Raw genomic sequence first — 16688 nt, 5'->3', positions numbered from 1 at the left:
CCACAATACTGTTGTCAAAACAGGCCACATTCAGCCAGTTGCATGTATTCAGCCTTGAACAGATGTTGGCGAGTCCCCTCCACAATTACATCTTGCATTTCTGAGAATGTTATTTTATTTCAACGTCTTATTCGGCAGCAATGTCAGATCCTGAAGGTACTGAGGTTGACCAGTACCTATATTCTATTAGAAAACAAGGGGTGAGAATCCGGTCTTATTGCGCCAAATCAATGGATTTATTGGTAAAATGATTGCTTTTTCATCATTATTTCAATACAACTTGTTCAATCCCTTACTTCTCATTTATGCACAATATTTTAATAGTTCTCAGTTGGTCCCTTCATAATAGTTCAATAGTGCTCATTTAATCCCCTCAACACGTGTTTCTCCATCTTTCATGCAAATGGTTCACCAGGAGGGTTAAAAATTGAATCGTAGTGTAAGTAACTATTAGTCAAAGTTCTTGCACTCTTACATAGATGTGTCTAATTTGTTCCGTCTCCTTCTATTCTGTTTAAATGAGTTGGGGTTTCCTCCCAGTTTGTGGGTTCCTTTGGAAAAAGTATTTTTTTGGTTTGTTGCTTTATGTTGAAAAGGTGGATCTGGAATAGAATGTTGTGGATGCAATTTTCCAAAATACATAAGGCTGCAATCCGCAACATTCTAGTATACATAGTATACATAGAATAGTTTTCTTTACTTTTCTATATTGATGATGTCAAAACCAACGGCACAGAATTAAGTCTTTTCTCACTCCTCCCATTTCAGGCAATGACCCAAGTGCTGCAACTACTGGCCGGGGCAGTTACCCTCCCCCTAGCCGTAAACCATCAGAGCCACGAATGGCACCCAGTGGCAGTGAGTATTCGGGAGGGGACCCCGAGAGCCGGGACTACGCCTACAGCAATATGGACAACGATGTCAACCGGAGCCCCGGAAGTAAGTGCTGTCTCGATTTCAACTGCGGCACACCATAGCATAATAGCAGTGATGACTTCAGTGTGGAATCAGGCCCTCCATTGTCCTTATAACGTGTTTCAATGACAAACCATGATGTTCTTTCATCTAAACTTCAGTGTATCTGGAACATGATTTCAAAACAACCTGATGAATTTTTTGTAATTCAGTTGATTTAATGTTCATTGCCACAGATTTCAAATGAATAAAGAAACAATTTCATATCATTATATCGTTACACACAAGTGTCTAAAGTCGTTTATACAAAATAGTAGTACAGTCCCAACAGACCTAAAAATAACCAATTATATTTACATCTTATTTAAGATGATCACATGGAAATCGTTATTGAGCTCCTCTGAGCCAATTATTATATTCAGAGTGTAGTCAATAACTATTGGTAGTGACTGCATTCTGAACATTCTGACTTCAAAGGCAGACATTGAAACATAAATGCAATTTTCCAGGCATGACGTCTTTCAACAAGACGCTTCCTCTCGAAGAGAACCTTTTTTCCACTGCAACATCCAATTAGAACACCAAATTGAAAGCTAAAACATGGGAACATGCTTTAACTTTCTTTTAGAGAAATAGTTTACTTCTACACGACCCCTAATGCATGCTCTAGTTAACCAAGATTGCAATTCAAATGTATCCAAAATCATTTGTAAAAGTTGTTTTTATAAAACCAAAAACAAATAAAATAATTAAAACATGTTTATTGTATGAAGACAAGCTTGTTATTTAAAAGCTACAAAATAAACCCACATTTAATTTACTAGCTCAGTTTGTCGATTTACTTTCTCATTATTAAACAACTTACTACATCTCTGCCACTGCCACTACATCGGCCCACTCTCACCAAGGCCCAGTATACAAGGCTGACTCCTGTCCTAGCCTGTCCCAGCCGCTACATCATTCCCCCATCCCTCTATAGTGGAGCAGGAGCTCCCGTGACCCTGCAGGAGCAGTGGTTCACCAAGGTGAAGCTACCCTGAATTTTCCACCTTTTTCGGTAAGCGCACCATCCATTCCGTGTGAAACGGATTCTCTGCATCATAATACTCCAGCTAAGATGCCCTTGATGCCCTTGCTGTTCCTGAATCCGAAATCTGCTCCGGCGCTGTGTTTTTGGCCGAAATTGCAACCGTGTGCATGCTTCCACCATTGTTTGCCATGAGGAGACTAGCACATTTAAAGATGGCCGCCCGCAACCCATCTGAGTCCACCAGTGCCTAACCCAGCCCAGCAGACGCTGCTGAGTTCCGAATGGCTGGTGGTCCCTTTACAACCACCTATCCAGAGCCGGCTGGCGAAGCCAGACCACTTTCACCAAGGCCCAGTGAAACAAGGCTGACTCCTGTCCTAGCCTGTCCTCAGCCTCCATCGCCGTTCGCCTGGTCCCTATGCCCATTCCGACTTGACTTTCCTTACTATCCCCCTGCCCTCAGGGCACAGAGCTGACTTTACATTCAAACTTCCTACGAACGTCAACCTGATCCTGACATAGTAAGACTACCCGGTGCTATTAACATTTCTTGTTTGTATGCATAACAACTGTTCTTATGTTTTACGGCTCCACGTGAGTTCGCTGCGTACTTAGTAGCATACAGTGTCTTTTGTGCATATTCTCCTTTGTAAGCTTTATCTTGCCTGCTGCGTCAGCCTGCACATTATCCACCATGGAGCTTGGCATGCCGCCTCCCTAATGCTAACACGTTCCGATATCTTGCTTACCGCAATGTGCATCCTACCCTCCTTGTTGTCCCATGTCTTTGCACTTGGCACCACCTTAGCCACCACCGGCGCTACCTGCACCCGCTAGAACGCCCCAACTATGTCATACTAAGGCGCTACCTTCAGCCCTGTACTCGCCTACCCAGTGATCACGCCGCTGCCTAGACTTGTAAAACTGTATGCAATGTGTTTGCCTTGAAATGCACTGCTATCTGCCCTGTGCTCACCTACCGAGTGATCACGCCGCTGCCTAGACTTGTAAAACTTTATGCAATGTGTATGCCTGAAATGCACTGTCCTGTGCACATATGCTGAATGATCGCGTCACCACATTGAATTGCAACGCTCATCCCATTGCCCTGTATTATCTTCTTCCATGAACTGCCTGAATAGGCTACAGCAAGGCACGGCCATATCCTGGCGCACGCCTGCCGAGTGATTGCGCCTTCGCCCAAATTTGTACTTTTATTCCATTGCACGGTCCTTGATCCTGCCACTGTAAACACACCATCCGTAGCCCGGTGTTCACACATCCTCGCGCTCGTGAGCACTAGGCACCTGTGCTCTTAGTATACCAAGCCAACGGACACCATGCCCATCCCACCTATGCTTATCGCATGATACATTGCTTCTCCTGACCTGTCGGATCAGCCTACTCACCTGCTACTATGCGTGCCCAGTGCATTTCTTTCGCCCACTGCCAATTTGTCTCATACCTCTTAGTCCACTTCCTAGCACACCTAGACTTCTCACCGCCGCGCCCCAACACTCCCACAGTTGCCTTACCTCCCAACTATACATACATCTTCACCTCATCCTTGTATGCCTCATAACACACTCCTAACATGCACCCCACCGCATATGTATTACGTACCTCTGGAGCCAATGTTAACGTACACCAGCAACCTACCGTTCAGTCAACTATGGAGGTCCCTCTGGCTAACCCGTACCTTAACTCCCTAGCACTCTGGATACAACACTTCGCCATGAAGCTTACACCCAACCAACCCTGCACTGTGGCCTTGAGAAACTCTAGACTAAGTTCTAGATTCGCTCACATCTCCCACCACCGTTCCTTTAGCACCCGGCTGGTCAAACCAACTGACACCAAGCTCACTACCTCTACCCAACACCACGCTCCTACCCCTTCACTGGACTCACCCTCACTGGACCTCTCTCCCCCCCCTGAGTACTCTACCACTCTGCACACAACCCCCAACAAGCCTGAAAGCAGCATTAATTAACTCTAGGTCTCTCACTGCCCATGCCCTCGACATGGCAGATCTTATCACCTCGAATGACCTGGACCTTATAGCTGTTACTGAAACCTGGCTCCATGCAGCATCTGGACCCCTGCTATCCTTAGCCATACCTGAAGGCTACACTATTATCAGAAGTGACCGCAACACCGCCCAAACTAAAGGAGGTGGTATAGCCATTATCCATAGAACCTCTTTAAACCTCCGCCCCTCCACTCATTGCCAATTAAATCAGCAGAATCCCTTACAGCTAAGCCTGCTGTTTCCCTCAATCAAAGCATTAGTTTCCACATCATATACAGACCCCCCGGCCCCATATCCACCTTTATTGAGGATCTCGCCCATACCCTGGCTGAAAACACCAAGACCACCTCGCAAATCATAGTACTAGACAACTTCAACTTAAGCCTCTTAGGTCCCAATGATGCTTCCGCCCACAAAGTCAACAGTTTATTACTTAACCTGGGCTTTACACAACGTGTTACCACGCCTACTCACTCTAAAGGTAGAATCCTAGACTGGATAGCTGACCTTAACTGCGATTCTATTGTCAACTCCAACCTACCTTGTACGTGGACCGACCACCACCTAATCACCTTCAGCATCCCCGCAAAACTATCCTTGCCTGCCCCACTATAGCACCTGCCACATCCACCAGGAACAAGCGTAACATTACCTGTGCCAAACTTATCCCTCTCATCCTCCCTGCTCTCAATGACCTTGCCTCATCCTGCTCTGATCGCACTCCAGTGTCTTGGTAGACACTTAAAATCAGACCATGCTCAATGCACTTGATCTCATCGCTCCGACCAAACTACGCAAACCTAAACCCCGGGCCCATCTTAACTCCTGGTTTTGTCACGACCCTCGCCCAAAACCCACTCTGACAAACCCATTGGCCAGGTGGAGTCAGGACTCGGGCCCCTAGAGCCTGGCATCCTCTCCAAAAGCCCTCATGGGGCCAGTCCTGGCGCCTATGGCGCCAGGCTCATACACCATGAACAACAATGTGCTTGGGAACTACTTTATTGTATTGTCAGCCAACATGGAGGCATCCACATAGCTTGGTTCCTAAGAACCAAGCTATGTGGTGTAATGTTTTGGGTGTGGCAGGCCTGGAACTACTTTCCCTGGTACTACTTTACCTGGGCTATATAAACCACACCCTGACTGCAGAACATGCTTCGAGTTACTTTGCAGCTTGCAACGTGACGCTCACCGTGTCCAGCTACTCCCTCGAACCTCGGAGAAGCAGAACCTGAAAGGAGACAAAAGGAACATCATTAGCAGCAGCATCTTACTTGCAGTCTTCATCTTTAAACACTCGCAGCTACTGAGAACAGCTTCCTCGAATCTGCACGCCTCCCGGACAGAACAACCTGAAAGAGGAAGATGGAGGCAAGAGACATTTACAAATTACAAACTGCTCAAAAGGCTTACCTGGCTGGTCGCCTCTCGGCTGGCACCACACCAGACATTCCACTTGCGCTGAAGAACACCGCAACCTACAAGGAAGGAAAACACACGTTAGCAGAGGCAATACTTTGCAGCGCTGCGCATAGCGCTTACTTACCGCATCATATCGCTCTTAATGCGCCATCATTTACCAGTGGGGCTCAACCAAGCCAGTTTGCTGCGCTGAAGCTCTGCATACCTAAGGGAGGAAAAAGAGATATTTTAAACAAAGAAAGGCATGCAGGATAGCAACAAAACTAAAGAACAGCAATAAGACCTACCTGAACAATATCAAATGGGCTGGTGTCAGTGAAGTAACTGGACGGCACTCGCCCATGAAAGACAACGCGTCCCTGCAAAGAAGGCAGGACGGAGAGCACGCCTAATTCTACCACAAGGCAGAACCTTCCCCGCAGACCACATCAGGGCAAAGCTGAGAAACATACCAGCGAGTAACCCACCTGGGTGGCGTCCCTGTGGATACCAGGTGAGCGTAACAGAACACAAAGACTACCATAACAAATCCACCTGGGCGCCATGGAGACATCAGAAATGGACCAATTGGCCCAATTACTATGAGAGCTTCGTGCTGAGGTTCATTCTGCCCGACAAGAGACTAATGCCCTCCGGAGAGACCTAATAGTGACCAAAGAACGCACTGAAAAGATTAGCAGGCAATACTTGCAATCACAGGCAGGACAAATGCCTCTACCTGGAAGCAAACGATGCAAAACCCCGCCATACCACCCACTCCGGTACAGATCACATTACCTGGAACAGTGCCCCTGGCACCACCAGAAAGGTTCTCAGGTGACCCATGGAAGTATGCGGCATTCATCAATCAGTGCCGCCTTCATTTTCTTTGTAGGCCTGGAGCATTTCCAAACGACCAAGCTCGGGTAGCTTTTGTCTTATCATACCTGAGTGGTAGTGCAGCAGATTGGTTGGTGCCGTTGGTAACCCATAACGATCCTCTATTACATGACTTTGGGGGGTTCCAGAGAGAAATGGAAAAACGTTTTGCTCGCCATACCCAGGAACAAGCAGTAGACAAAGAACTCTTGTCCCTCCGACAGGGGAATCAGGACTTGTTAACGTACATTGCTACCTTCAACAGACTGGTTGCCAAAGCTAGGTGGCCAGAAAACAAAAGAACCACGTTATTCCATCAAGGTTTATGAGGCGAATTAAAGGACGTCTTAGCCCAGGTGGTTGATCAACCCAGAGAGTGCAGAATTCATAAATCTGGTCGTGCAGCTAGACCACCGGTTGCAGGACCGAAAGGCAGACCGGTCTAAAACGGTCCCTCGGACCGTGTATGTTTGACCAAGGGAAAACACACCCCGTGTACCTGAAAATGCTGTAGAACCCATGCAGGTTGGAGGGATACGGCCTCCATTAACAAAACAAGAGCGGGACAAAAGAAGACAACAACAGCTTTGTTTGTATTGTGGGAAACCAGGACATTTCCTGAAGGACTGTCCAGTAAAACCCCCAAGAAGAACAGTCGGGGCCTCAGAGAAGGATGAAGCTAAGGAATTGGGAAACTACCAAGCTCGACAAACGTAGAGGTCAGTTTGTCGAGTGAGAAGAAAGAGTTGCTGACCTCGCACTTTGCAATACCAGTGATCTTAATTAACCACCAACAGTCGTCAAGAATGCATGCCGTTGAAGCATACATCGATAGCTGAGCAGTTGGAAATTATATTGATCAAGAACTCGCAGCAGAGATGGGGCTTCCTTTATGTTCTAAGCCAACTATGGACAAGGTAACCAGCGTGGATGGGACAGAAATCGCTTCCGGACCAGTAACCCAGTGCACAGTCAGGGTAACCTTGTTGTGTCAGGACGGACATCGGGAGTCTATTTCATTCGATCTCATCAAGGCACCTCCGTTCAGGCTAATACTAGGGATGCCATGGTTGGTTGCTCACAACCCTTTGATAGACTGGCGGGCACGAAAATTAACCTTCCCCGGTGACTGCTTCCCTGCCTGCTATTACCAAGAGGAGAAACCGACGTCTGTATCCCCATGACTCCCGGAGTGACAGCATTAACCATGGGAGCAACTAATATCTTGCCAAGTGAATACCATGATTTCCAGGATGTTTTCCGAAAGGACCAAGCCAATACATTGCTGCCGCACAGGCCCTATGACTATCAGATCAACCTTGTTCCTGGTGCACAAAACCCTTGCGGCAGGATCTACGCTCTCACAGAACCAGAAAACCTTAATTTGAAATCCTATTTAGACCAGTACCTTGCAAACGGATTTATCCGTCCTTCAAAGTCCCCCACAGCCAGTCCTTTGTTCTTCGTACCGAAAAAAGGAGACTTGAGAACCTGTATTGACTACCGCACATTGAACCAGATCACCGTGAAGAACCGCTACCCCTTGCCACTTATCCCTGAGATGCTAGACCAAGTTAAAGATGCCCAGATGTATACCAAATTAGACCTTCGAGGAGCGTACCACCTGGTCCGAGTCAGAAAAGGAGATGAATGGAAAACCGCCTTCCGTACTAATTACGGCTCGTTTGAATATCAAGTCATGCCCTTCAGGTTATGCAATGCTCCTGCAGCATTCCAATATTTCATGAATGACGTCTTAAGGGAGTTAATTGATGTGTGCGCCTTAGTGTACATAGACAACATCTTAGTATACTCAGCCTCTGAACAAGATCATGTCAGGCACGTTTGTTCAGTCCTCACCAAGCTCCATCAACATCGTTTGTTTGCAAAGCTTGAAAAATGCTTTTTCATGTCACCGAAGTAGAATTTCTTGGTTTTATCCTTACTCCAGGAGGCCTCAGAATGGACGTGCACAAGGTAGATGCCATTCTGAAATGGCCTTCACCGACACCTCTGAAAGGGGTACAAAGCATGCTGGGCTTTGCGAACTTCTACTGCCGGTTCATCCCAGACTTCTCTCAGGTTGTGCACCCAATCACAGTACTATTACGAAAAAACTATAAAAAGTTCTCTTGGATCGAAGAAGCAGAAGAAGCCTTTCACGAACTGAAATGAAGGTTTACCTCCGCTCCAATCCTGCAACATCCTCGTCCAGACCTCCCTTATGTCGTTGAAACTGATGTGTCCAGTCTCGCAATGGGGGCTGTTCTTTCACAGAGAGACCCGGAAACCGGTCAGCTACATCCTGTGGCCTTCTTGTCGAAAAAGTTCTCACCTCCAGAGATTAATCATGCCATCACGGACAAGGAACTCCTGGCTATCAAATCCGCCTTTAAAGCCTGGAGGCACTACCTTCTGGGGGCCAGACACACCATTACAGTCATAACAGACCACCGAAACCTGCAATATCTCAAAACAGCCAAGGCCCAGTCCTCCCGCCAATTACGGTGGGCCCTTTTCTTCGCCGAATATGATTATGTAATCCCATTTCGACCAGGAGTCAGAAACGGAAAGGCGGATGCCTTATCTCGCATGGGCACAGATGAAATAGTATATACAACTCCAGACCCAGTACCTATTATACCTGAAGACAAACTCTTGGGTATCACAACAGCCTTAACACGAGCGGAACTGCGAAAAGAAATCCAACGACAATGAATCCTGATGCCTTCCTCGCATGGCAAATTCAAGGAGAACAATATACCATCAAGGACCACCTACCCTTTTTTAGGGATCGCCTATATGTACCCAAGAAGGAATTATAAAAGCATATTATTTCAAACTATCACGATTCACTGATCGAAGGGCATCCTGGGATCACCAAAACCCTAGCTAAGGTGAAAGAGAACTTTTGGTGGCCTACCTGGCGTAAGGACATTATTCAGTATATTCAGTCCTGCGGTCTCTGCGCACAAAATAAATCACAGAAACAAAAACCATCTGGTCTACAACCATTGGACATTCTCCAGTTCAACGGCACACTCTTTCCCTTGACTTCATTACTGATCTACCTCCAAGCCAAGGGTTCAACACCATCCTTGTAGTTGTGGAATTATTCTCGAAGATGGTCCATTTTATTCCTCTCAAAGGCCTCCCAGACACAGCCACTTTAGCAAAAGTGTTCCTGCAGGGCGTGGTTAAGCTACATGGCTTCCCTTCGGTTCTGGTCTCTGATCGAGGCAGCCAGTTTGTTTCAAACCTCTGGAAAAAATGCTGTGCAATGGCGCAGATCGACGTTCGGCTATCTACCAGTCACCATCCCCAAACGGACGGCCAAACCGAGAGAACCAATCAGACACTCGAGCAATGTTTACGGTGCATGCTGCACCACGAACAAAGGAACTGGAAAATCCTACTATGGATAGCTGAATATGCATATAACAATTCTTTGCATTCAAGCACGGGACAAACACCCTTCTATACCCTTCATGGCAGACATCCAAGTACCTCTGAACTAGACCTTCCAGCCAGCTTGGAAATGCCAGCAGTAAAGACTCTACACACAACCATTACTGAGGCTTTCAAAAGGGCAAAGGGACACCTTATTCATGCCAAAGAAAAACAAGAGATTTGCCAACCAACACTGGAAAAAGGCTCCTGATTATCAAGTAGGAGACAAAGTTTGGTTAGCCGCTAAATTCATACCCATCAAAGGAACCCGGACCGTTCATCCCAGATTCTTAGGACCCTATACCATTAAGGCAATTATCAACCCAGCAGCCGTGAAACTGGATTTACCACCTAATCTACACATCCACCCGGTATTCCATCTGTCCCTCCTGAAACCAATGCAACCCGGCACACGGATTGGGACACCACCTAAGCCCATACTTGTTGACGGAGAACCAGAATTCGAAGTCAAAGATATCTTGGACTCTAAATACTCTAGGACCAAGCAATATTATCTTGTCGATTGGAAAGGATTTGGACCACAAGATAGATCCTGGTAGTCCAGTGAGAATATCCACGCAACACGTCTAATCGGGAAATTCCATCGGAAGTTCCCAACCAAACATGAGCCAGACAGAAGGAACACCATGGGAGGGGCCTTAGGGGGGAGTGCTGTCATGACCCTCGCCCAAAACCCCCTCTGGCAAACCCATTGGCCAGGTGGAGTCAGGACTCGGGCCCCTAGAGCCTGGCATCCTCTTCAAAAGCTCTCATTGGCCCAGTCCTGGCGCCTATGGCGCCAGGCTCATACACCATGCACAACAATGTGCTTGGGAACTACTTTATTGTATTGTCAGCCAACATGGAGGCATCCACATAGCTTGGTTCCTAAGGACCAAACTCTGCAGTCTAGTGTTTTGGGTGTGGCAGGCCTGAAACTACTTTCCCTGGTACTACTTTACCTGGGCTATATAAACCACACCCTGAAGGCAGAACATGCTTCGTGTTACTTTGCAGCTTGCAACGTGACGCTCCCCGTGTCCAGCTATTCCCTCGAACCTCGGAGAAGCAGAACCTGCAAGGAGACAAAAGGAACATCATTAGCAGCAGCATCTTAGCTGCAGTCTTCATCTTTAAACACTTGCAGCTACTGAGAACAGCTTCCTTGAATCTGCACGCCTCCCGGACAGAACGACCTGAAAGAGGAAGATAGAGGCAAGAGAGATTTACAAATTACGAACTGCTCAAAAGGCTTACATGGCTGGTTGCCTCTCGGCTGGCACCACTCCAGACATTCCACTCGCGCTGAAGAACACCGCAACCTACAAGGAAGGAAAACACAGGTTAGGAAAGGCAAGACTCCACAGCGCTGCGCATAGCGCTTACTGTATCATAGCACTCTTAATGCGCCATCATTTACCAGCGGGGCTCAACCAAGCCAGTTTGCCGCACTGAAGCTCTGCATATCTAAGGGAGGAAAAAGTGATATTTTAAACAAAGAAAGGCATGCAGGATAGCAACAAAACTAAAGAACAGCAAGAAGACCTACCTGAACAATATCAAACGGGCCGGTGTCAGTGAAGTAACTGGACCGCACTCGCCCATGAAAGACAACACGCCCCTGCAAAGAAGGCAGGACGGAGAGCACGCCTAATTCTACCACAAGACAGAACCCTCCCTGCAGACCACATCAGGGCAAAGCTGAGAAGCATACCAGCGAGTAACCCACCTGGGTGGCATCCCTGTGGATACCAGGTGAGCGAAACAGGTTTACACCACTGTTGAGAACCTTTATGGAAGGAAAAAAGAACCCTTGAAACACGCTGGAGAAGCTACCCCGCTGAAATGAACAAAGCTAACTTGGCCCTAGCAACCCTAAACTACAAGGAAGCCATACTCTCTGCCAAAAAACAGACATACAATAAACATATTGAACAGGCCCAATCCAATACTAAGGAGCTCTTCAAAATCTTAAAGGAACTGGAATCCCCTGTGTCTCCACCAGACACATGCCCCAAAGACAGCACTTGGTGTACAATTATCCAAAAGGCTCTCTTGGGAGAAATTGCCCTACTCCAAACCAAAATTAATGAGAAAAAAAATAGCCTGCATTTCTTTATATCTCAGCTTGCCCCTCAGGCTAACCACAAACCTGACACTAAACTACCACAACCATTCTGTTTCTCACCTCTCTCCACCACGGAAGTGTTAGGCAGAAACCTGTTCAGTTCCCTTAGGGACCACTGCAAAAGGCTTAAGACTACAGGTGTTGGCTGTAAACCCAATTGGTAGCAGTCTGTACCACCCAGATTTACCTGGTAGCTGTGGCTGAGCAAACAAAATCTGCAGTTATCCGTGGATAAACTGCACAACCTCCTATACTTGAGTCATGTAAATTTGTGCAGAAAAACGCTGCATAGTTCCCTCCAAGACAACAACCCTATTTAAAGAGTGTGCGTTTTAGACACAAGACAGCATGCCACAACTCATTTGTTTCAGGTTTATTTAATCATTTTTTAATTGTGGAAAACTTTTACAAAAGGGCATATCAAATATTAATAACACATCTATAAAATCCAATTGTCAAGAACACATATTTTATCACATCAACAAAGAAAGCTCACATCTCACATATCATTACCTTCCATACTCTTTCATCCCCATGCATACAAAAAACCACTCATACTTGTGCAAAAAACGCAATCCTGGTAGTTTTGTTCTGTGACTCTGAACATCCCATCCATATGGGTTTAATATTTTAGTAGTTCCAAAAAATGCCTATTGAACAATATTTTTTCCATCAAAAAATGCAAGAACACTGGGTAGGTATTCCAAAATAGTTATTCATGGACCCATGTTAATCCCCATATTTTGTCTATAAAAAACCCAAGTTAAAGCCAACTCTGGGAGGAGTAGGCTCTGTGGTGTTGTCGACTCGCGTTTCGGGCTACCAGGACGGTCTATACAGCTTCCAGCTTGTGCACCTCATCAGGACATATACATTACAAACAAAAACACAGTTAAAAATAGAATTCAAATTGATGTGAATAAACAAATTTCAATCAATTTCAAAGAGCCAGTTTCTTTTGCTTCACAAGGTGTTGAATGGTGATGATCCCAAAAACGTTTTTTCCAGAAAGCCACTTCTACCGATGACCAAGGGCAAAAGGGAGAAGAGAGGCAGAGAGAGAGAAAAAAGTTTACAATCCTTCTCTAAAGTTCCCTTCATGCTTTCTTTTTTTATTTTAAACATTTGTCTTAACTATTATAACTCTCGACCTGCTGCTTTGTCCTAGGAACACCCCAGGTATACTCTGGGCATGTCCCAATCTCAGGTTAATTTACCCATATTTCTAACAGGCGAGGCAAAAGAAGTACTCCCTGACAATTCTGGAAGAGAAAAGATATTGGGCCTCATTACACGGAAGGCGGTAATGGTTAACTGCCACCGTTAATGGTAACGTGACCGTTAACCATTACCGCCTTACTACGAGGTCCCTTAGCGGGTTGGTGCTTTAACGCCTGCAAAAACCAACCTGCTAAGGGACCTCGGAGCTAATTACGGCACCGCAAAATTGCGGTGCCGTAATTAGCGCCTTCCCCATTCCCATAGAGCCCTATGGGGCAGAAATGGGAATGGGGAAGGGCAATGGCGGAAGGGGGATTTACCGCCCCACCAACCTTGGAATGGGGCGGTAAATCCCCTTTCCGCCAAGGCGGTGCCGGTATTTTACCGGCATGAGCCATGGCGCTAATAGCGCCATGGCTCACCGCCTTCCGTGTAATGAGGCCCATTGACTCTCATGGGTACTAACCTTTTATTTGCGGTAGTGGAAAAACGTGGTACCCCGGTTGCTGGGGTGCTTGGCACAGGCCAGGCGGCCATGAGATGATCCGGGAAGGCGAAAAAGCAGCCAAACTGGTTATCCCCACCAGTCAAAGGAAGAAGACTCTTTGGGATGAAGATCTCCTCTGTCGTTGGAAGAAGTGGTGAGTCGGTTCAGCAGGGCTCCACCGGTGGTGTCGTCATTGAAGGTCGGCTCAGCTTCTCCCTCTTTGGATTCTTTGGTCCTGTGCCGACGTCTGAAGTCCCAGTCCCCAAAGCCCTGCTTTTATGCAGAAAACCCCCATTCATCAGTCCTAGCTGTCACTCAAACATGCTAAGTGGTGAGCCGGGCGGCTCACCACTGGGCCAATCACACAAGAGTGCGACTTGAGTTGCCGAGGGAACTCAGTCCAGGGTGCCTAAACCCCCTCCCACACCCATGTGGTACCCAGACAGAGTGGCACCACTTTTGGAGGCTTCTGTGGAGAAGCCCGCCAAAAAGTGGAACAAAGGGCTTGACTTGGGTTGGAGTCACAGAAGCGAACACGAACGCCATTTTGGAACCGAGTTCTGGCAAAAAATACCAACCGGTGAATTAATATTAAATAAATAAACCGGCGGTATGTTTGAGGCTATGTTAAAAAGTATTAGCCTCGAACAATGGGAAAATCCCATAGGAATATATTTGAGCTTGAATATAAAAAGAAGTATCCACTGCCACCAGCCAAAACTCGCTCAGGGGGGACTGGACAGTGCCCCCTCGAACAAGAGACCCGGGGGCAATCGAATTGCCCCTACCAGTACACCCACAATATGATGATTTGTACTGGTTCTGTTCAAATTTAGGACTAGTAAAGCCAATGGTGACTTTACATGCCCTGGGAGACAGTAGTCAGTCCCAGGGCATGGAGTCTAGGTTTGGGGGTCACAATGACATCCCGGTGTTACGGCACAGAGGGTGCTGTGTAACACATATACCAAAAACACATAAAGCCCTATGGAGTAAAAGACCCCATAGCCCATAAAACACATTCCAAAGTCAAAGGATATCTCAAATCATGCCTAAGAGTGGGAGAAAAGGAGTCTCACTCTTAGCAGGAGAAAAAAATAAACCCCAAAAATCCAGCAAAGCTGCTGGGGGACTCACTAGGGTGGGAAATTAGCCTTAACAGAGAATTCTCCCTAACAGGAAGTTGAACACATTATTAACAACCTCAAGCCCTCCAACTGTCAGGGAGACTCCTGCCCCGCTGCCATTATGAAAGAGGCCTCTCATAACTTGGCGCCAATTATCACTACACTCATAAACTCATCCTTCAGTTCGGGGATTGTCCCAGACAATCTCAAGGACGCCTGGGTCATTTCTCTCCTGAAAAAAACGACCTTAGATGCTAACACGCCTACCAATTACAGACCAATCACCACAGTCCCTTTCCTTCTAAAAATTCTTGATCGAGCTGCATATTTGTAGATCCAAAATTATCTGGAAACCAATAACCTTCTAGGTCTTAGACAATCTGGCTTTCGCCCCCGCTATGGCACAGAAACCGCTCTCTTAGACCTCAAAACTCAAATTGAAGACCTCAAAGACAAGGGAAAACTGGCCCTCCTACTCTTATTAGATCTCTCCGCAGCATTCAATTTAGTTAATCATCAAATCCTTTGCCGCCATCTTAAAACTGCTTCCCACTTCTCGGACAAAGCTACTGCTTGGATCACCTCCTTCCTGGACAATAGATCCATGAGGGTCTTCTCTCCAACTGCAACTGCTGAACCCTCCCCTGTCACTTGTGGAGTCCCCCAAGGATCTTGCGTGTCCCCAACACTCTACAATGTCTTCACAAAAACACTTTTAGACATCTTGGATCTCATGGGTGTCACATATACCTATTACGCTGACAATACCCAAATACTTATCCCCATCACAGGTGACCACAAAACTGACTACCAAGACGCCATCTACCAAGGCTTGGATGGCTCAACCTGAACTTTCCTTAAATGACGAGAAGACTGAGCTCCTCATCCTTGGCTCACCCCAAAAACTCAGCAAGCCTGACCCTTTGTTCCAATCTTTCACCATTGATGGCAACTCTATCAAAGTGGCCAAGGATACTAAGACGCTAGGCATATACCTTGACTCCACCCTCTCCTTATCTAGACAAACCAATGCAGTTTCTTCCGCTGCATCTTAAAGATGCAAGTTCATCACTGCATGCTGCCCTTTCCTGTCCACTGACAATTGTACTACACTAGCCAGGACACTGATTATTGCAATGCCCTATACTTGGGTACTAACCAATGCAATATCAAAAAACTTCAAATTATTCAAAACAATGCAATCTGAGCGGCCCTTAACATTCCCAGAACTTCACACATCACAGAATAAAGGCAGAACCTCCGCTGGCTTTCAGTTTCTCAAAGAATCTCTCTTAAAGCTCTTTAACTCACCCACTAAAGTATCGCCAACCAAGCCCCCAGCTACCTTGCCAACAGGTTCACATCCCACACAGCTGCAAGACTACTCAGAAGCACCCAAACCAACTGCCTCATCATCCCGCGCTTCAACCTCCAAAGATCAGGAGGCCGCACCTTCCCTGTCCTGGCAGCCAAGCTGTGGAATACTCTACCCAACCTGGTCAGAGCTGAACCTTCTTTCCCAGCCTTTAAGCGCAAAGCCAAAGCCTGATTGTCCACCCACGACTCTGCATGACACTGATTCCAACTGCTTCCCATGGCAGCGTTGACCCTTTGTATCATATCTCTTACCCATGACTTCGTAATTGTTTGTACAACCCTGTTTAATATGCCTACCCTGGTCATGTAATGTCTATAGCCTGTATATTTAATGTAAAATGTTCTGCCTGTAACTTAATGTAAATAATTCTGCCTGTAACCAAGTAATGCGCCCGGTTGCCCTCGGGCCTGGTGCGCTATATAAATAAACAAAATACAAATACAAAATACAAATACCAAAGCTGCACAATATTTATTGCTACTATCATTGTGTGCAAATAGCCTTATAGACCGTGGGAGGGGTCATTATCTTCTGGGGACAATGACCGGTCCACAAATTATGACCCGAGGCTTAATTGTTCTGTGATTATATTTTTTTAGATTTCTTATAGCACAAATCTAGTTAATTTTCAAACAGG

The 16688-nt window shown here is 46.5% G+C and overlaps 1 protein-coding gene across 2 annotated transcripts in view; it reads left to right on the top strand.

Moving 5' to 3' along the window:
- Window positions 1–16688, top strand: part of RPH3A (rabphilin 3A) — a 1455977-nt gene that overhangs the window by 913039 nt on the left and 526250 nt on the right. For both annotated transcript variants that reach the window (XM_069619488.1, XM_069619489.1), the window contains one exon: window positions 769–939. In XM_069619488.1, coding sequence (XP_069475589.1) covers window positions 769–939 — 171 coding nt within the window. The remainder of the gene's footprint in view (window positions 1–768; window positions 940–16688) is intronic.

The sequence above is a fragment of the Ambystoma mexicanum genome, chromosome 10 (assembly GCF_040938575.1).
Source record: "Ambystoma mexicanum isolate Mex_15411 chromosome 10, UKY_AmexF1_1, whole genome shotgun sequence".
Classification (NCBI taxonomy): Eukaryota; Metazoa; Chordata; class Amphibia; order Caudata; family Ambystomatidae; genus Ambystoma; species Ambystoma mexicanum.
Note: the sequence above shows the minus strand (reverse complement) of the source record. Positions and strands in the feature narration are given on the sequence as shown.